This window comes from Myxocyprinus asiaticus, chromosome 9 (genome assembly GCF_019703515.2).
Source record: "Myxocyprinus asiaticus isolate MX2 ecotype Aquarium Trade chromosome 9, UBuf_Myxa_2, whole genome shotgun sequence".
Taxonomy (NCBI): domain Eukaryota; kingdom Metazoa; phylum Chordata; class Actinopteri; order Cypriniformes; family Catostomidae; genus Myxocyprinus; species Myxocyprinus asiaticus.
Window position 1 is genome coordinate 34,249,919 of NC_059352.1, and position 21,096 is coordinate 34,271,014.

At 38.2% G+C, this 21,096-nt stretch overlaps 1 protein-coding gene across 3 annotated transcripts in view; it reads left to right on the forward strand.

The window, feature by feature from the left end:
* thumpd3 (THUMP domain containing 3) overlaps positions 1-18,440 on the forward strand; it is a 70,319-nt gene extending 51,879 nt beyond the window's left edge. For 2 of the 3 annotated variants that reach the window (XM_051706678.1, XM_051706677.1), the window contains exons 6-8: positions 17,496-17,603; positions 17,764-17,887; positions 18,051-18,440. In XM_051706678.1, the coding sequence (XP_051562638.1) occupies positions 17,496-17,603; positions 17,764-17,887; positions 18,051-18,236 (418 nt within the window). In that variant the 3' untranslated portion in view covers positions 18,237-18,440. Of the gene's footprint in view, positions 1-1,681; positions 1,752-1,856; positions 1,973-17,495; positions 17,604-17,763; positions 17,888-18,050 lie in introns of all 3 variants that reach the window. The other variant, XM_051706679.1, reaches the window with a different exon arrangement.
* Positions 18,441-21,096: the final 2,656 nt, after the last annotated feature.

Below are 21,096 nucleotides of genomic sequence, written 5' to 3' on the forward strand. Positions count from 1 at the left end.
TTTATATTTTTACAGAGGCTGCACATAAATTACTGTCATATTAATGTTACATATTTTAAATAGAATTAATAATACAAATATTATTTAAAAAAGAGGATTTCTGGAGCAGATACAGAGTTTAATTTCACCTCAGGCTGCGTGTGCTTCTTCCCTCACTCACTCGCGGCGTGCGCAGGAAAATGTCCTCTCGCTAGATAAGCAAACTCAGCAAAGTAGTAATGAAATCACTTCGGTGGTGCGGGAATTGGCTTTTCAAATGTTTGAAAGTCCCTATGGGTGTTTTCACATTTGAGTCTTCTTTAAATCTGTGCATGCTTGTACATTATTTTTCCACTGAGCGGGCTTTTTCAAGCGCAGGATAGACGCCGCAGGTGAGTCAAGTCCCGTCTTTCACCGGACCATGTCGACGTGTTAATTGTACTCATCAAAAAAAATTTGCTTTTGAGTAAGTAGCCTAGAAAATAACTGTTTTAGGCTAGGTATTCCATTTTTTTAATCTGCTGTTTAGCAAGGCTATTTTCAACAAGGTGCGCACTGCTGAATGGGTTCAACTATATTTTATTCTGTGTACAAGTCATGTTTAGAATACATTAGGTTTATTGTAGGCTACATCACAGGCCTATTTTTTTCTATCCTATAGCTACTTTTTTTTTTTTTTTTTTACATCGTAACTGTTATTGGTTAATGTTCTTTAATTAGATCAATGGTTAATGCACGACTGCACGTCGTGAAATACGCACAACTTTTCGGAGCATTTTTTTCTCTCTCATAGATTTGGCTTAGTTTACCTGTTAATTATTTTCAACAATGTCCTGACTGTTTTAATATGTTAAGTAACTTATTAACGGTGATTTCCGTTTAGAACAGGCTTTTATGGTTGTTCCATTGATCCTGCTATTCATTCAATTGTTTTCAATAAATATGCCTGCTAAATATTAGCTAATGTTGATTCAGTGAATGCGTGTCATGTTCTATATTTAATGTACAATGATCATAATTCAAGGCGAGGACGTCGCAGATAAATGCCCCTTTTCAGTGGAATTTAGCATCGGATTTGGAATAGATTAAGTATTTTAAATGGGTCGCATAAACACACTTTTTTTTTTTTTTTTTTTTTTTTTTTTTACTGTTTTCTGAAGGTTGGATTCTCTTTAGAGTAGTCGGTTACAAAACTTCCATTTAAACGACAGTCAAATTAGTCGTAGTGCACATCCCTAGTATAGATAGATAGATAGATATGTCGTCATCGGCTAAAACGCGCAGGTTACTTTACTTCCTGAACGAGTGCGCACCCGAGTCCGAGTTGCTTTCACATTCACGCGAATCGTGCTACAGTTCCATTGCAACCGAACTCAGACCACCTCCTACAGGTAATCTCGGGTTCGGTACAGCGGTGCGCTCCCCGGTCCGCATGACAGCTTTCACATTACCAATTTTTTATGCGAACCATGCTGTTTCGAACTAAACTGCCAGTGTGAAACCACCCTAAGCTTCCATCTTTAATCCCCCGAAAATAATTTGATTTTGTAGTTTGTACAATTGAGTTTGTTGATTTATAGTTTTGAAATTTGTTATTTGGAAGCAAAATGCAATTGAAAAAATATAATAAATACGTAGTCCTGTTTATATCTATGTCTGTATCTCTAATTTTTTGTTCTTTTTTTTTTTTTTTTTTTTATAGACTTTGCAAGCCACAAGTGTCAGATGTGATTGTAGATCCCATGTGTGGCACTGGAGCTATACCTTTAGAGGCAAGTGAAATTGTGACTAAGCTGCTAAAATTGTAGTCTGTCTGTATATTTCTGTATAATAAGAGGTGAATTATTTTTACAAAATCATCTTTTCTGCTTTATCAGGGAGCCATAGAGTGGCAGAATTCTTTCTTTTTAGCAGGAGACAACAATTACACCGCAGTCAGCCGAACTGGCAATAATGTCAAGCACTTTCTAAACAGAAGACATGATGAAGGAAGGTGAGGCTCTAGGTAGAGTCCTGCTACCATAACTTGTTCAAAGAAGTGCAATAGCCCAGTGGCTCTCAACTGGCTCTCAACTTGCTTCAGCACCCAGATTTTACATTGGACATTAAGGGTGCTTTCACACTAGCACTTTTGGTGCGAACCCGGGGTTGAATGACGTCAAAGTTTGGTTTGTTTGGATAATGTAAACACTGTTTTCCGAACTCTGGTGAGAGTGAGACTTCCGTTTGAGCACCCGAGTTCGGAAAAACAGCTTGAAAAGGTGGTCTGGGGCACGGTTCATGTGAACTCTGGTACGGTTCACTGCTAATATGAATGCAATCGTGCCAAATCATTTAAGTGAACTGCTTGTGATGACGTATAATTTGCATCTTTTCAGTCTCGCGATCGAAATTATTATGGTATAATGCATTTCTCCTACCTGTTTGTGTCCAAATACACCACTTTCAGAAAGCAGATGACATTCCTCACATCTCTTGCATCCTTGGGCTTGTGGTAGACAAATGCTAATATTCATCACATCATTGCACATTCAATGCATCTGTGGGAGACAAACACAAGTGTTATGTGCATGGCAAGTTTTCATGGTAAATCCAAAGAGACAAACTTTAATACTGCACTTAACACAGACATCGGACGGCGGTTCGGACCACAGCCAGTGCGGGCAGTGGAAGTGGGAGGAAATAAACTCAAGTTCGGTCCAAGCAATCGAACCAAGTGTGAAAGCACCCTAAGAGGGTGAACAAACACCATGCTAAAGTTATCGTACAAAAGTTAAAAAAAATTTTTTTTTAAACCAAGCATAGAAATTTATGAATATATTTATTTGTTAAATTGTACTGTATTTCCATTAAAACCTTTATAAAAGTTCAAAGACACAATCATTTTGTTGGCTCGACAATGCCAACATAATGTTCTTCTGTTTAAAGAATAGTTCACCCAAAAATGAAAATTCTCTCATTATTTACTCACCCTTATGCCGTCTCAAACTTGTACTTCTTTCTTCTGTGAAATGCAAAGATGTTTTCATAAATGTATTGTGTTTAGGTCCATACAATGAGAGTCAACAGGGTCCAAAAATTTCAAGTTTCAGAAAGGACATAAAGGCTTGAGTGGTTTTATTCAAAAACAAAATGTAACTACTTTATCACAAAAAATCTTGATATCTGCAGTCTCCTTGGCCCGGTCATGATTTGAAGCTTGATTATACTTCACGCTTGACAGATGCACAGAGTGCTGTACACACATGCTGTGCATGTGTACAATGTAGTGATAATGTTTGGTTTATTCACAACAAGATTTTATCACCATCAAGATTGAAATGATGAGTATTATGAAAAGCACCATACAAATAAAAGTGACTTAACTTGGCAAACTCAAAGTTTGTCTTTAAAATTTGAGTATTGTTTTAAATGTCTCTTGAATTTTGATGGCTACATGCTCTCGGCAAGCAGTAATAAGACTTGATTAATCAAGTTCCAACAAGATAACGGCCGATCCCTTAAGTAAGGTACTACATCTGTCAAAAATCATCAGTAATTGAAGTGGCTTTGAAGTGAGGCTTGAGTGAGCAAGGATATTCCATTTCACAAACATATTTTGTTTCTATTCCTACATCCTTGCATCCTTTCCTTGTGTCTCAGAAAGGAGAAATTAAGATGAAAAAAAGGACACAAGGAAATGATGACATACAATTAAAGAAATGACAAGCACCCCAAGTAACAGATTAATTTTTGTCAAAATACCTTTTGATTGCACACACAGCCCCAATGGACAAAAGAAGCATTTTATCCTCCCTTTCAAAAGTTGACAAGCCTATTTATTTTGCTGTCCTATTTATGCCCAATTACAACAGTTAGTACCGGTCCTCACATTTTATTGGTCAAGCAGTGTTCCAAGAGTGCTGATATTTAGTATAACAGCACTGGGATGCTTCACACTTTTTCAATTTGCTTGTCAATATTAGTGGCTTTCCATGTAGTGTTGGGGATTTTAATTAATCGTTCATTTTGATTTCTTTCACTTATTCCTTCAGTGACAATTTCTGCAGATAACATCTTTATGCCAGTAGGTGGCAACAGATAAGCATATTTCTATCCTAGGAGTCACTGAATCATTGACTTGAACTAATTTAAAAAAAAGAAGAAAAAAAAGAGAGATGTTCATGACCAAAAAAAAATGGAAGTGAATGAGAATGATTGGTTCACTTAAACGACTTGTTCAAAAACACTGTTTACAAATCAACGCCACTAGTTAGAAACCCCAGATGAGAGCAAAGCAGAGAGTGGAGTTGTAATTAATTCTTTGGAATATACAGCTCTGGAACAATTAAGAGAACACTGCAAAATTATCAGTTTCTCTGGATTTACTATTTATAGGTATGTGTTTGAGTAAAATGAACATTTTTGTTTTATTCTATAAAGTACTGACAACATTTCTCCTAAATTCCAAATAAAAATATTGTCATTTAGAGCATTTATTAGCAGAAAATGACAACTGGTCAAAATATAAAAAAAGATGCAGTGTTTTCAGACCTCGAATAATGCAAAGAAAACATGTTCATACTCATTTTTAAACAATACAATACTAATGTTTTAACTTAGGAAGAGTTCAGAAATCAATATTTGGTGGAATAACCCTGATTTTCAATCACAGCTTTCATGCATCTTGGCATGCTCTCCACCAGTCTCTCACGTTGCTGTTGGGTGACTTAATCTGCTCTGCTTTGTTTGATCAAATTCCAGAGGTTTTCAATGGGGTTCAGGTCTGGAGATTGAGCTGGCCATGACAGGGTCTTGATCTAGTGGCCGTCCATATGTAATCTCCTTCTAAAAATCTTCATTTCTTGTTCTGCTGAAGAAAGACAGTCATACACATCTGGGATGGCATCAGGGGAAGTGAATAATGAGACTATTTTCATTTTTGGGTGAACTATTCCTTTAACATAAAACTGCATACACTTGAAGTCAGAAGTTTACATACACTAAGGTTGAAGTCATTAAAACATTTTTTAACCACTCCACAGATTTCATGTTAGCAAGTTGTTATTACTTTTCCAACAATTGTTTACAGACAGATTGTTTCACTTTTCACAATTCCAGTGGGTCAGAAATTTACATACACTAAGTTAACTGCACCTTTAAGCAGCTTGGAAAAGTCTGTAAAATGATGTCATGCCTTTAGTCAATTAGCCAATTAGCTTCTGATAGGCTAATTGGATTCAATTGGAGGTGTACCTGTGGATGTATTTTAAGGCCTACCTTCAAACTCTGTGCCTCTTTGCTTGACATCATGGGAAAATCAAATGAAATCAGCCAAGACCTCAAGAAAAAAATTGTGGACCTCCACAAGTCTGGTTCATCAACCCTAATGCCTGAAGGTACCACATTCATCTGTACAAACAATAGTACGCAAGCATAAACACCATGGGACCACGCAGCCATCCATACCACTCAGGAAGGAGATGCATTCTGTCTCCTAGAGATGAACGTAGTGTGGTGCAAAAAGTGCAAATCAATCCCAGAACAACAGTGAAGGACCTTGTGAAGATGCTGGAGGAAACGGGTTGACAAGTATCTACAACCACAGTAAAACGAGTCCTATATTGACAACCTTAAAGGCTGCTCAGCAAGGAAGATGCCACTGCTTCAAAACCGGTATAAAAAAAGCCAGACTACAGTTTGTAAGTGCACATGGGGACAAAGATTTTACTTTTTGGAGAAATACTAACAAAGTGTATGTAAATCTCTGACCCACTGGGAATGTGATGAAAGAAATAAAAGCTGAAATAAATCATTCTTTCTACTATTATTGTGACATTTCACATTCTTAAAATAGTGATCCTAACTGACCTAAGACTGGGAATGTTTTCTACGATTAAATATCAGGAATTGTGAAAAACTGAATTTAAATGTATTTGGCTAAGGTGTATGTAAACTTCTGACTTCAACTGTATTTAAAACTAAATGGAACTGGAAACAGAATTATGACCCCAAATTACTTATAAATGACAATTAACAGTATCCCCAAATAGTCCCCAAACCTTGCACAAACCTACCTTGTTAATTATTATAATACAACAGCCAATGGCTAGTCCTCAAACATAATCAACAACAGCAGGCCTTACCAGTCGCATCCTTAAGTGTCAAGTAATTCCTGTGTGCACTGCAGTCTCAAAATAACATATTTGTGGTGCTCTGTAATGATTCTGATTAGCAGCATCATGGATGGAAGAAATTAATACAAAATGCCCTACCACTCTATATGTTTTGGCGACAGCCCTGATTGATCGGAACACACTTCACTTCTACCAGCCGATTTAGATTGAGAAAAATGTTATTGAAACACAAAAAATGTTAAACAAAAATTATTTCTAAACTCAAATGATACATCAAACGAAATGAAAATATAATCAAAATAACTAAGTGTAACAAAACTAACAAATAACAAAAACAATTATACAAAATCCAAACTTTTTACTCTCCAACTTCTTCCACCAGCCCCTTTTGCAGAGTCACAGATGACAACAGGTGGAAAAATACCAATACAAATTAGACTATAAATACAATTATAAATATAAACACAATAATAATTGAAAAATAAACCATGACTTAAAGATATTTTAACACATCTCATTAATATTTGTTTCATAAAACGGCTACAACAGTGATCATCATGGACATAATTTGATATTCCACTGTATTTTGAGAGTTTAAACATGGACACTGCCAGTGGAATCTCCAAACTGCAAATGCAGGAACTGAGTTTAGACTTTAGATTGAGTTTTGAAATGTCTTGGCGCAATGACATTTCTCAGGAAAATAGTAAATTGTGCTTTGCGTCACTTAACATAAAATACACCCACAGTTTGCACAAATACACCCACACTTGAGCTTTGCGTTGGCGCGAAAATTGCACTTAGAATCATCGCTCTCACCAGAGTTATATAAAACATTGTGCATTTGCTTTGTGCATTCCTGAAAATAGAGCCCCTGGTGTAGCAATACTGAGTAAACAAAAATATGCATGTTATATTTCATGTATTTTATGTTCACAGGTGGGTGGGGGTAAGTAAGTTTTCTTACATGTATGAGGTTCTTGAAAATGAAAAATCAGTGCTGGAAAAAGTACTTGAAAGTCCTGGATTTTCATGCAGTGATTCCTGTATGAACCCTGATAGATACACTGCCTGGCCAAAAAAAGTCGCATACTCTAATATTTCGTTGGAACGCCTTTAGCTTTGATTATGGCGCGCATTCGTCGTGGCATTGTTTTGACAACCTTATGCAATGTCACAACATTTAATTCCATCCAGAGTTGCATAAATGTTTGGCCGAGATCTTGTATTGATGATGGCAGAGTTGAACCACTCCGTAAAGTCTTCTCCAGCACATCAATGGGACTTTCAATGGGGTTAAGCTCAGGACTCTGTGGTGGCAAATTCATGTGTGAAAATGATTCCTCATGCTCCCTGAACCACTCTTTCACAATTTGAGCCTGATGAATCTTGGCATTGTCGTACCGGAATATGCCTGTGCTGTCAGGGAAGAAATTCATTGATTGAATAACCTGGTCATTCAGTACATTCTGGTAGTCAGCTGACTTCACAGCTGACTTGCCGCATAACATTGCTGAGCTTAGACCTGGCCAACTGAAGCAACTCCAGATCGTAACACTGCCTCCAGAGACTTGTACATTGGGCACTATGCATGATGGGTGCATCATGCGCTTCCCTTCTTACCCTGACGCACCCATCGCTTTGGAATAGGGTAAATCTGGACTCCTCAGACCACATGACCTTTTTCCATTGCTCCACCGTCCAATATTTATGCTCCCTAGCAAACTGAAGTCATTTTTTTCCAATAAGCCTCACTAACAAGTAGCTTTCTCGTGGCCACACAGCTGTTTAGCCCCAATCCTGTAAGTTCTCGCCGCATTGTGCATGTGGAAATGCTCTTACTTTCACTGTTAAACGCAGCCGTGAATTCTACTGTTGATTTTTTTTTTTTACGATGTGACTTCACCAATCTTTTTAGTGATCTCCGATCACGATCATTCATGATTTTTTTTTCTGACCACGTTTATTCCGTGAATCTGATGTTTCACCTCTATCCTTCCAGGTTTTAATAATGCATTGGACAGCATTATTGCAAATTTTTTTAATAAATTTGCAAAGATTTCAAACAAACTTCTTTCACATTGTCATTATGGGGTATTGTTTGTAGAATTATGAGGAAAATAATGAATTTAATCCATTTTGGAATAAGGCTGTAACATAACAAAATGTGGAAAAAGTGAAGCGCTGTGAATACTTTCCGGATGCACTGTAGTTCGCCCAAAAATGAAAAATCTCATCATTTACTCACCCTCATGCCATCCCAGATGTGTATGACTTTCTTTCTTCTGCTGAACACAAACAAAGATTGCAAGTGAATGGGTACCAAAATTTTAAAGCCCCAAAAGCACAGAAAAAACGATTTGATACGTTTTATATGAAAAGTATGGGTGAGAAACTGATCAATATTTAAGTCCTTTTTTACTATCAATCTCCACTTTCACATTCTTCTGTTTTTGGTGATTCACATTATTTGTGCATATCACCACCTACTGGGCAGGGATGAGAATTTATAGTAAAAAAGGACTTTAATATTGATGTCTTTCTCACCCACACCTGTCGTATCTCTTATGAGGATATAGATTTAACCACTGGAGTCTTATGGATTACGTTTAATGCTGACTTTGTGCTTTTTGAAGCTTTAATTTTGGTATTGTTGGAAACTCTTAGAGAAGACCAGGAGACTCAGGTAAAGCTTCAGCAGGAAAGCTTTTATTGTAAAATATCAGGAGCATCAGTCTACATGTTAGAACATGTTTTCTTGCGCTGCAGTCATCAAGACTAACTTGGAGCATACATTGTATTTTATAGGCAGCACTTCCATGTGGTTACAAAGCATTCAGGTGAAACTAAAGCATGCAAATGGGTGAAGACTCTGAATTCTACTAACCCTAATCCTATTAACATAACATCCATCCATCAATCTTCAACGTTTATTCGGGAAAAGTAAAGTAGCCCATATGATCTTTTCCCTGGCCACATCCTCCAGCTCATCCTGGGGGATCCCGAGGTGTTCCCAGGCCAGCCGAGAGATATAATCTCTCCAGCATGTTTTTGATCTTCCCCTGGGCCTCCTCCCAGTTGAACATGCCCGAAACACCTCCGCAGGAAGGCGTCCAGGAGGCATCCTAATCAGATGCCCGAACCACCTCAGCTGGCTCCTTTCAACGCGGAAGAGCAGCGGTTCTACTCCGAGCTTCCTCGGATGTCAGAGCTTCGCACCCTTAGGGTGAGCCCTGACAACCTACAAAGAAAGCTCATTTCAGTTGCTTGTATTTGCGATGATATTCTTTCTGTCACTACCCAAATCTCATGACCATAGGTGAGGGTTAGAACATACATCAACTGGTAAATTGAGAGCTTTGCCTTCAGGCTCAGCTCCTTCTTCACCACCACGGTCCGGTACAGCAACCACATTACAACAGACCCTGCACTGATCCGCCTCATGTACAAGATCCAGAGATACTTGAACTCCTCCACTTGGCGCAGCTGTTTTTTTCCTACCTGAAGAGAGCGATCCACCCTTTTCTGCCAAAGAACCATGGCCTCAGACTTGGAGGTGCTGACCCTCACCCCAACCACTTCACACTCAGCTGCAAACCTCCCAAGAGCACGCTGGAGGTCACAGCATGATGATGCCAACAGGACCACATCATCTGCAAATAGCAGGGATGCAATCCTGAGGCCCCCAAATTGGACACACTCCACACCTCGGCTGCACCTTGAGATCCTATCCATGAAAATCACAAACAGGATCAGTGACAAGGGACAGCCCTGTCGGAGTCCAACACCCACTGTGAAAAAACTTGACTTAATGCCAAGAATGTGGACACAGCTCTCGCAATGGTTATACAGGGACCAAATGGCATGCACTAGCAGCCCCTGTACAGCATACTCCTGCAGCATCCCCCACAGGACATCCCGGGGGACACAGTCATATGCCTTCTCCAAGTCCACAAAACACGTAAACTGGATGAGCAAAAGAAGTGTGATCCGTCAATAGTTGGAGCACACCCTCGGGTCCCCCCTTTTAAAAATGGGAACCACCACACCTGTCTGCCAATCCCTAGGTACTAGGTTTAGGAGTTCATCAAAGTGTTCCTCCCACCGCTCGACAATATCACCAGCCGAGGCCAACAGTTCCTCGCCCCAACCAACAACAGCCTGGACAAATCCCTGCTTTCCACGCCTTAGCCGTCTTACAGTTTGCCAGAACCTCTTTGAGGTCGACCAAAAGTCCTTCTCCATGGCTTCCCCAAACTCCTCCCACACCTGGGTTTTCGCTTCCACAACCGCTGCCCCTGCAGTCCTTCTGGCCTGCTGGTACCTGTCAGCTGAGTCCTGAGTTCCATAGGCTAACCAATTCCAAAAAGCCTCCACCTTCAGCCTGACGGCTTCCTTCACTGCAGGTGTCCACCAGCGGGTTCTAGGATTGCCACCCTGACAGGCACCAACAACCTTCCTGCCACAGCTCACAGCGGCCACCTCTGCAATGGAGGCCTTAAACAGGGTCCACTCGGACTCCATGTCTCTAGCCTCCTCCGAAATGTGGGAGAAGCTCCTCATTGGTGGTGATTAAAAAATCTTCTGGACAGTGTTCTCTGCCAAACATTCCCAGTTCACCCTCACAATCCGTTTGGGTTTGCTAGATCTAGGTATCTGGCAGTTTCCCCGCCATCTGATCCAACTCACCACCAGGTGGTGATCGGTTGGCAGATCAGCTCCTCTCTTCACCTGAGTGTCCAGAACATATAGCCGCAGGTCTGATGATACGACAATAAGGTCGATCATCGGCCTTTGGCCTAAGGTGCTCTGGTACCAAGTACACTTGTGAACACTTATGTTCAAAGAAGGTGTTTGTTATGGCCAATCCATGACTAGCACAGAAGTCCAATAACAGAACACTGCTCGGGTTCAGATCAGACAGGCCGTTCCTCCTAATCACTCCCCTCCAGGTATCTCCATTGCCAACAGGGCATTGTAGTCACCCAGCAGAACTATGGAGTACCCAGGTGGCACCCCATCCAGGGACCCTCCCAGGGTCTCCAAGAAGGCCAAATACCCTGGACTGCGGTTCGGTGCATAAGCACAGACCACAGTCAGATCTTTTCCCCCTGCAACACAAAGTCACAATGAGGCAACCCTCTCATCTACTGATCTAAACTCCAAGATCGTAGCACCAAGCCGGAGGCTTGTGAGTATACCCACACCCGCTCGACGCCTTCTACCCAGAGAAACTCTGGAGAAGGGGAGAGTCCAATGCCTGTCCAGGAGTTTGGTTCCAGAGCTAGAACAGTGTGTAGAGGTGAGTCCAACTATATCTAGCTGGTATCTCTCATCCTCGCACACTAATTCTGGCACTTTCCCCACCAGTGAGGTCACATTCCATGTTCCAAAAGCCAGTATCTGAAACCAGGGTCCAGTCCGCACAGGCCCCTGTCTTCACCTGCTACCCATTAGGCATCACACCGGTCCCCTATTTCTCTCCTTGCAGGAGGTGGCCCCATGTTGTTGTTTTTTTCAGGCTATGCCCGGTTCTCTCTCTCTCTGTCAAGCGGACAAACAGGATGTGGCCATTGGTAGACATTCTCACAGATTCATGATCCCAAATACCTTGAAATACAATGTGCATCAATTTAGTTTTTCATGTGATGTTTTGTGAAAGACAGTAGATCACCAGATCTCATAGTGACACTTAAAATTGCAGTCCCACAGTACCCATTCACTTGCATTTTCAGGACCTACAGAGCTGAAATATTCTTCTAAAAATTTTTGTGTTCAGCAGAAAAAGTCTTACACATCTGGGATGGCATGACAGTGAGTAAATGAGAGAACTTTCTTTTTTGGGTGAACTATCCCTTTTCACACCAAACGTAAAATGAAAACATGAGACAAATTGAAGAGAAATATCCCTTTCACACTGAAAACAAAACAAAAACATTCAGCTTCAGCAAATTCATGCCAAGTTAGGGGGACAGCTGTCGGCATATACCTTATTCGCAGTTGTGCCATCTTTGATTTTTGATGGGAATGAAAATGAGGCTGTGAGGGATAGATTTACCATCTCTTCAGTGACATGAGTTTTTTTGTCTACTGAAATTTCTTGGAAAGATATTTTTCAATGTTTTTTCAGTGGAACGATCCAAAAACACTTTAAACAACTGTACAATATATTGAAGAAACTGTTCGTCTATCCCTCACAGCCTCATTTTCATTCACATAAAATATCAAAGACGGAGCTGCTGTGAATACGGTCAATGGTTCTCACAGATGCAACATAGTACAGTATTAATATATTATATTTTCATATATAAGTATTATATACTTGTAGTATTTGTTGGACAAAGTTTATTAAGTCTGCCATTTAAATTGAGAGCTTTGAAAAATTAAACATAATTATTAAAAATCATAACTTTTATTTTGAAACTTTGAAACTTTATTTTATAATTATTATTTATTTTAAGGATATTTAATATTATCATATTATCAACTCACAGTGATGCAGACTCATGAAAGGCAAAAGAGGTGAGACAGTCACAGGTCCATGAACATGTTATCCCAGGATATTAAAAAAGAAAAGCTAAATGCACCCATTTTAAGTGATTTTAAAGATGCAAGTATAGCAAATAATTTTGCAGAATTAGCTGCAAAAATAAAGGGCATCTTATTGTGGAGCCCTTGCTCAGATTCATACATGACAATAAAAGACTAAGCACAAGTTGGTCCTTAAATTATTTATCAGTTACAATAATGACAATTTTATTTAATTTTATTTTCAGTTTTTGCTTGTGCATTGTGGGATTTAGATTTAACCAGGTTGCTCAAGTCTTTTGACAATGTTTACAAAAATGTGTTCAGTTTCATTTACTGATTCGTTTAGTGACCATTTCCGGTGATGCCAAAAGGTGGCAACAAATCAGTGTCTTGTGTGAAATGAGTGACTCAAAATGAGTGAAAAAAAAGTATTTCCTTTAAAATGTGTATGTTTACAAATCTACAGTAAATAATAAATGCAAATACTTATATTACTAATAAGGCACTCAAGGCAGTGCTATATGGTGAATATAGTCACAGCTGAAGGGTGATGCAAACCCCTTAAGCCATGACTGTATTCACAATATGGCACAGCCTCGAGTGCCTTATTGCTTTTATAAAACAGTCACCACATAATAAAAATATTAAGGACACAAATATTCATTAAAATGTTACATTTTGTAAGTAAAATCATTCAGTTTATCCTTCCTCCAGAAAATATAGTCCCTGGCAGTAAACCGTAAATGGAACATTGCTAAGCAAGAAGAATAACTGTCAGCTATGGGTGCTGCAGAGTGATACAAGTAGAAGTTCAGTGAAGAGATCAGAGCTGTGCTTTATCATGAATAATGCACGGCTGTTGACCAATCAGCATCCAGGACGGGAACTATCCATTTTATAATAACTAGGCTTGGGATCGATGCCTTTTTCACGCATCGATAATCAAAGATTTTACAGATGATTATCAATTATAAGGTATTTTTTCAGATATACTATTTTATATATTTATTAGTGCTGTCAGTTGATACTTTTTTTTTCATCGCGATTAATCGCATAATTTTTTTGTTGTTAATCGTAATGAATAACAGATTTTTAAAGTGCTGAAATTTGACACTATATATACTTGTCAAAATGTATTTATTTCCATCTTAGGAAAGAAATCAAAACAATATGTAGCAATATAATGCTTTCTTAACATTTTCCAAACAAAGCCTTGCACAATTTTAAAACCAGATCTTCTGAAGTGGGCCAGGAAAACATTGTTTTTGCTTTTAAACTCAGTATTTTCCCCCCTGTATAAATAAAATAAACAACTCAAACTCAATTTAAACCACTGATTCTTGAGATAAGGGACAAAATATGTTTAAAATGTTTTCATTTTTTTAATAATACATTCATTTGAAATGGATATATTTGTAGACACAGGTCTCAGCTAACGAACCATGTAAGCGAACAGGTTTTTATATAAAAATAAAAATAAATCTGAGGATTGACATTTCTTCACTTTATAACATCTTACTGTAATTTCTGTCAACTCCATCAGATGCACTTAAAGCATTGCTATTTTAATTTGATCTATCCAACAAGAGAGTAAAATCTTTAATTATATAATAATGATGTTCATTGAAGGAGATAAGTGTTAAAATGCATTCTGTAATTGTTTTTTTTTTTTTTTTTTTTTTTTGTTCTGATTTCACAATATTCTGAAAATTCTGATGTTGACAAAATATTATATTTTTCCATCTTATCGATGTGTTGTATACTGGAGCCATTTTGTTTTCTCAGTTGAAGCTGCCTCTATTACCTTATCAAAAATGCCAAAATGATTCCACAAATCTTCACAGAAATTATCACAATGGGATGATGGTGTTGACATGTTTAAGCTGTGACCACAGAGACTTAAACATTGTTTGTTTGAAATATATAAAAATATGAAAAATTACCAGACCATGTGTCATACTGTTGCATTTGTAATGAGCAGGAAGTGGGAAAGAGGTACTCAGTTATAGCTTACCATGGCATTGTCTGATTTATTCAGGACAGGTTTTGTTCCTTACCTCCAGAATCAGTGAAACAGAAATGAACAAAAATATCACTAATTCAAGGAAGATTAAACATTTCCAAGTCTAAGTGGGAGTTTGACTTATTGAAAGAACTAGTCTCCATATAGGTTGCATTTTCATTGTAATGGGCATTAAATCTCTTAAACTCATCCTCCACAATATTAATCTGCCGATAGACTGTGGCTATCCGCTTTGTTACAGAAATCGTGAAGCTGCGTTCATGATTCACTTCAGAGTGTCGAGCGCAGCTTTGAACTCACCACATACGCCTAACATAGGCTGATAAATACTTGATTTCTATCGCAAGTGCCATCTGGGCTTGTTTTGTACATCAAATAGCGCTAAGAGCTCCTTTCTCATAAAGAGTAGAGGTGTAACAGCTGGCCAGATTCCCCCCATGGGCTCTTATCAATTATAGCCTCCTAATAATCCCCACCTATGAATTGGCTATATCACTCTACTCTACTCCTCTCCACCAGTAGCTGGTGTGTGGAGAGCGTACTGGTGCTCTATGGCTGCCGTCGCATCATCCAGGTGGATGCTGCACACTAATGATGGTCGAGGAGAGTCCCCTGCTCGTGTAAAGCGCTTTAATTGTAGTGTCAGAAAAACGCTATATAAATGTAACATTCATTCATTCATGTCTCCATTTTATCACTGACAGGGAAGCGCTGTCAGAGATTATTTTATTCACAGAGATGATCTCCGCGGCTCTATTACAGGAAAGAGTACAACAGTGCCACCCATGGAATGTTTATGGGACTGCCGCGTTATTCTTTATGTTAAGCTTGTAGGCTCCCTTGGAAGAAGGGCTCTGGGGCTGTTTTGTGTTTGTTTGTGGCGTGTGCGTCAGTGTAATGACTCCGAGCGAACACATTACAAAGTTTCCATCCTTCACACCAGCATTTATGCTGTATTAATGGTAAGTGCGTTAATCACGATTAAGAAAAATTAACGCGTTAAACTTTTTTTAATCGCATGCATTAACACGTAAATTCTGACAGCCCTAATATTTATATAATATATTTTTCAGATATAAATAAGGCTGCTCATTGCACAGTAGTCTTTGTCTTTCCAAAAATATTTTTCCACACAACTTTGGTAAAGTGTGAGCGGCAGGGTAAATTAAAGGGGTTAGCACATTCTAAAATGAGAAACAATTATGTTTTATTACAGTATGCGCACTGACAGACGACGAGCTACGACTCTGGAGGCTGCACATTCTGCAGTGCTTCTGACTGCAGCTCGCTTATTTTTCCATTAAATTCGACCCAAATCATTATCAATGGACAAAGATTATTTACTCGAGCCGTCATTGTGTATATGTGTCTTTCATATAGCCTACACAATGCATTTTCAGTTACAAGTATGTCTTTATGTGGTTTGACAGCTTGAATGAAACTTATTCCATACACACAGATAAATTTCATTATAAACATCATCATTTCTAACTTATCTGCAAACTTATCGACATCATTTTGTTTATTCTTGAAGAAGTACAAAAACCTTACTTTTGTGTGTATAGTGATCCACCAAAACCTAGTTTGGGCTGCAACTGTGCCTCTCCTACAGGCGACCTGCTTCAGTAAATGTTATATCTCCCCCTTGCAGTTTCCCAAAACTATTACGCCATTGGAAAAAACACAAATTAGGCTTCTAATTTAAATGTCACCTAATGTTAATATATCAATGCCTCAAAAATATATTGATAAAATAACGTGCCAATCAATATATAGATATTTTGACATCCCTTATAATAACGTATAATTTATACTTGAATTTAACACAATTATGACATTTAACTGAAGTTATTTGCTGTTCTTGTATGGTGAAATTCAATCACTGAAGGTCAGCAGCAAAAACATTGGTAAATAAACTGAGCAGAATGATTATTTTATTTCAGTATTAATGATTGCAGGTTTCATAGACTGCAGTGTTGGCATTTCCAACACCATTAAAGAGCACTGTTGCATAAATCTACACCTGTCCGATTTATATGTTTTTACTACAAGTATAGTCCAAATATTAGAGAGTGGTGAAAATGCTAAAGGGAACAGACACAAAAGAATGTTGATGGGGATAAATCCTTTCTCATACACAAGGCAAAAATGGGAATGTTTACTTATTGTTTTCATATTTATAAACAATATTTGCAAACAACTTATATTAAATAGTTGCAAACAACTTATATTAACAAAGTACCAAACTTCCAAACTTTATTTTTTAGAAAACTAATTCAGATTCCTTCTGATTTCTTCCGATGGTGTTTAATGCCAGTAGATGTTTTTGATGTGTTGGCACTCTCATGTGTGCTGATATGTGTTCAGAAACACCCAAATCATACAAGTGTTTCCTTGCCACAGTCACATTTGGCTTACTCACTGGGGGGCAACCTTAACATTTAAGTGTTTGCAGTACAATTTAACAAACCTATTCAAATGCACCAATATATAAATAATTTGCATATATTTGGGAAATGGCAATGTCAAGTCATTTTTATTTGTATTGTGCTTTTCACAACACAAGTCAATTCAAAGCAGCTTTACAGAAAATCATGCATTAAAAAAAAAATTAAACTGTAATATCTATAAAGTCTTAGAATGATCATTGTGTAATGTAGCCCTAATGGTTACCTTATCACTACTATGCACAAAATTGAGTGCTGAATCCATTGCTGAAAGCAGGTCATCCTAAAGAGATTGCCTTCTTAAAACATTGCATTAGAAAAGCAGAGAATCCTAGGGTAAATGCTACTTAATGTTGTTAAAAAATGAGAAATGCTCATTGTGTTTCATGCGTTTATAAGTTTCTCTTTAGGCTTGCCAATAGACATAGTTCAGTGGGACTTGTGCAATTTACCCATGAGGAGCAGTTCAGTGGACATCATTATTACGGACCTGCCTTTTGGAAAGAGGTACTACTGAACACCTGTATCTCAGAGCTTGAAATTTGGAATGATTCATTGCAGTAATAATGGTTGTTTATTAATTACAATTATATTCAAATGTAATTATATTCGAAGCGTTTGAGTGTTTACATCATTTATAATATGTGTGTGGGCACATGCTTTAAAGAATGGGGTCCAAGAAGAAGAACTGGGAGCTGTACCCTCTATGTCTTCGGGAAATGGCTCGAGTTTGTAAACCTGGTACAGGAAAAGCTGTACTACTTACCCAGGACAAAAAGTGTTTCTCAAAGGTATGGCTACTGTGAGTTTTTAAATTATCATTCATAGTTCTTAAACCAAGAGATAATGTTGTTGATTAAAAAGCCTTACTTTGTTTAAACTGTCATCCTAATAAGTAATCTAAGCATAAAGCCAATTTTTCCCCTAATGGGCTACTAATTCTGTCTTGTGCAGGCATTATTGCGAATGGAAGGGCTGTGGAAGAAATGGCACACGGTTTGGGTGAATGTGGGGGGATTGCATGCTGGTGTTTTCGTGCTCAAACGCACAGCGATAGTTTTTGGTACCACTTCTAAAGACATGGAGCCTCATAAAGCGACAATATCACAAGAAGAGAATATAGAGGACACAGGGCTGTAAGAGGACTGGAAGACAAATTCCAGCAAATTTCCATATGTTTTGAAATGTAATTTTGGTTTTGTTGTGTTTCTTATGTTTATTGATGCCAAGGTTTGTTGTCTTTTTCCTCATCCTGATTGGTTAATCTGGGACATAATGCCAGACCTTTGATAGCCCTGGCAATCAAGGAGCCCAAAATTAAAAAATAAAAATATCATTAATGTGTGATTGTCTCATGAGGCTCCTTTAAGACTTCAGCATCACTATCATGTCATCACGTGTGTGTGGGGGGGGGACATTGGCAGAATGTTTAAAAAAACGTAAAAACTTTGCAATTTGGGGGGCCTGGGTAGCTCAGCGAGTAAAGACGCTGACTACCACCCCTGGAGTCATGAGTTCGAATCCAGGGGTGCTGAGTGACTCCAGCCAGGTCTCCTAAGCAACCAAATTGGCCCGGATGCTAGGGAGGGTAGAGTCACATGGGGTAACCTCCTCTTGGTCGCTATAATGTGGTTCGCTTTCAGTGGGGCGTGTGGTGAGTTGTGCGTGGATGCTGCGGAGAATAACGTGAAGCCTCCACACGCTATGTCTCCATGGTAACACGCTCAACAAGCCACGTCATAAGATGCACGGGTTGACGGTTTCAGACGCGGAGGCAACTGAGATTCGTCCTCCGCCACCCAGAATGAGGTGAGTCACTACACCACCACGAGGACTCAGAGCACATTGGGAAATGGGTATTCCAAATTGGGGAGAAAATCAAACTTGTGTAAATGCTGTTTCTAATTGGACATGGTGAAGTGAAAGCATCGGCAGCCTTGCAGTTTCCTGTTTATTTTTGTCCACAGTAGTGGTGTTTTGAGTCTCTGCCAGGCAAAGGTACTGTATCATAATCAGTGTTGGGTTTAATCCAATTACAAAGTAATTAGTTACTGTAATCAATTACTGTATCTGATTACAGTTACTGGCTTTTAATTAAATTACTTTTATGTACATTATAGGGTTATACTTATTTCTAATATACTATGTAGAATACATGAATTATGGCCCCATAATGAGTCATTGTGAAGAAATGTGTGCTGAGTGTATGACTTTTGTGTACAATGAACAAGAAATAAATATAGACACTATTTTGAATTTGTTGAGCAGAAAAGTGTTTTACAAAGTAATTTAAAAGTAAAGTAATTATTGATGTGATTTTTTTTTCAATGAAGTAATTAGTAATCTGATTAAAATTTTAGAGAAATAATGAGTAATCTGTAGTGGATTACTATTTTTAGGTAACGTACCCAGCACTGATCATAATAATAATGCAAGTTACAAGATGGACTATTTATATTTGTATTAAATAACTCCCGAGCAAATCATTGGTGTTGCCAGAATCAATGCTCTGGGTGTGCCAAGGGAAAATAGGGTGTGCAAGAACTGAAGCACAATAATGTGACATGTACCTTTAACAACCATTACGTTAATTTCTTTTTAGTCCTCATTTTTTTTAGCCCTGTGTTAATGTTATAATGACTTTAAGGGATAGTTCACCCAAAAATGAAATGTTCACATCATTTACTCGCCCTCATGCCATACCAGATGTGTGTGACTTTCTTCTGCTGAACACAAAGATTTTTAGAAGAATACCTCCGCTCTGTTGGTCCATAAAATATTTAATGGTGATCAGAACTCTAACAGATCATCTAAATAATATCTAAGCTATCAGACACCCAAAGCAGATGTCTATAAAATAAAAATATATATTTTTAATATAAAATATATAAGTCCAGCTGTCAGACATTGGATAATCCATCAGTTAAGCCTGTTTCATGCTGTGTCTGCGGGGTGAGCTGCCAGCAGACTCGTAGGATGACACTGACAGCATAACAGAGCTGCAGTTCTGATAGGTAAATAAAGTGACCTAAGTTCACACATTGAGTACTTCCTGCTAACAGCAATGAATTATAAAATAGTTATCAGGGGCCGGTTGCACCAGCCATACGTATGTTACAACTTAGCCTATTTGTGGTGTGAATGGGCACTAAGTCACAATTTATGCACTACTAAATATTTGAGCACTGCACCATTAAACTTAGGTAGGACGTAACCTTACGTATAAACTAAATATTTACGGAAGCCTCCGACCAGGAGTAACGGATGGAATAAAAAAAGCAGACTTAATGACATCAATGAGCTCATGTTTTGGTTGACGGGCTTCAGTCCTTTCGACATGTATATGATGGTGTTGGCATTTACACTCGTTTACTTTTACGAAAGAAAATATAATGTAAACAAACTTCAGCATGAAACCGATCTAACGGTGCACTTTCCTGTGTACGGTGTCAAGTTTCAACATATACGATATATATAAGATACTGAAATGAATAAATGTCTATTTTTCGAGGCTTTTGTACAAATAATTATTTAGTTATTGTCCCTTATTAGTTTTAGATATTTATTAAATATTATTTACATAGGCTTATTACATCATTAATGAAATCTTGTTTTATTACGTATCGTATTTTAATGGGGATATAATTTATTACAGCTAAGAGTTACGTGAGCAAACAAGGTTTGAACATCAACTGTAACGAGATACAACTGAAATGCACGGCTTTTTAACACTCCTGTGTACAAATTTGATGGCTGATTATTGGATCAATTAATGTAAACGTCATATTATTCAACTACGCATTATGGAGAGCTTACAACCTACTAGTTAAGTCTTGCCTTAAGAACAGGTGGTGCAACCAAATTAAGCACTGACTTAGTTACAAACTAGTAGTTTCTAAGCCCTTAGTGTGAACTTTACATCTTAACTTACGTGAGAACTTACGCACAGCCGGTGCAACCCTACCCAGGAGTGGGGCATTGCAAACTATTACAGAATCAT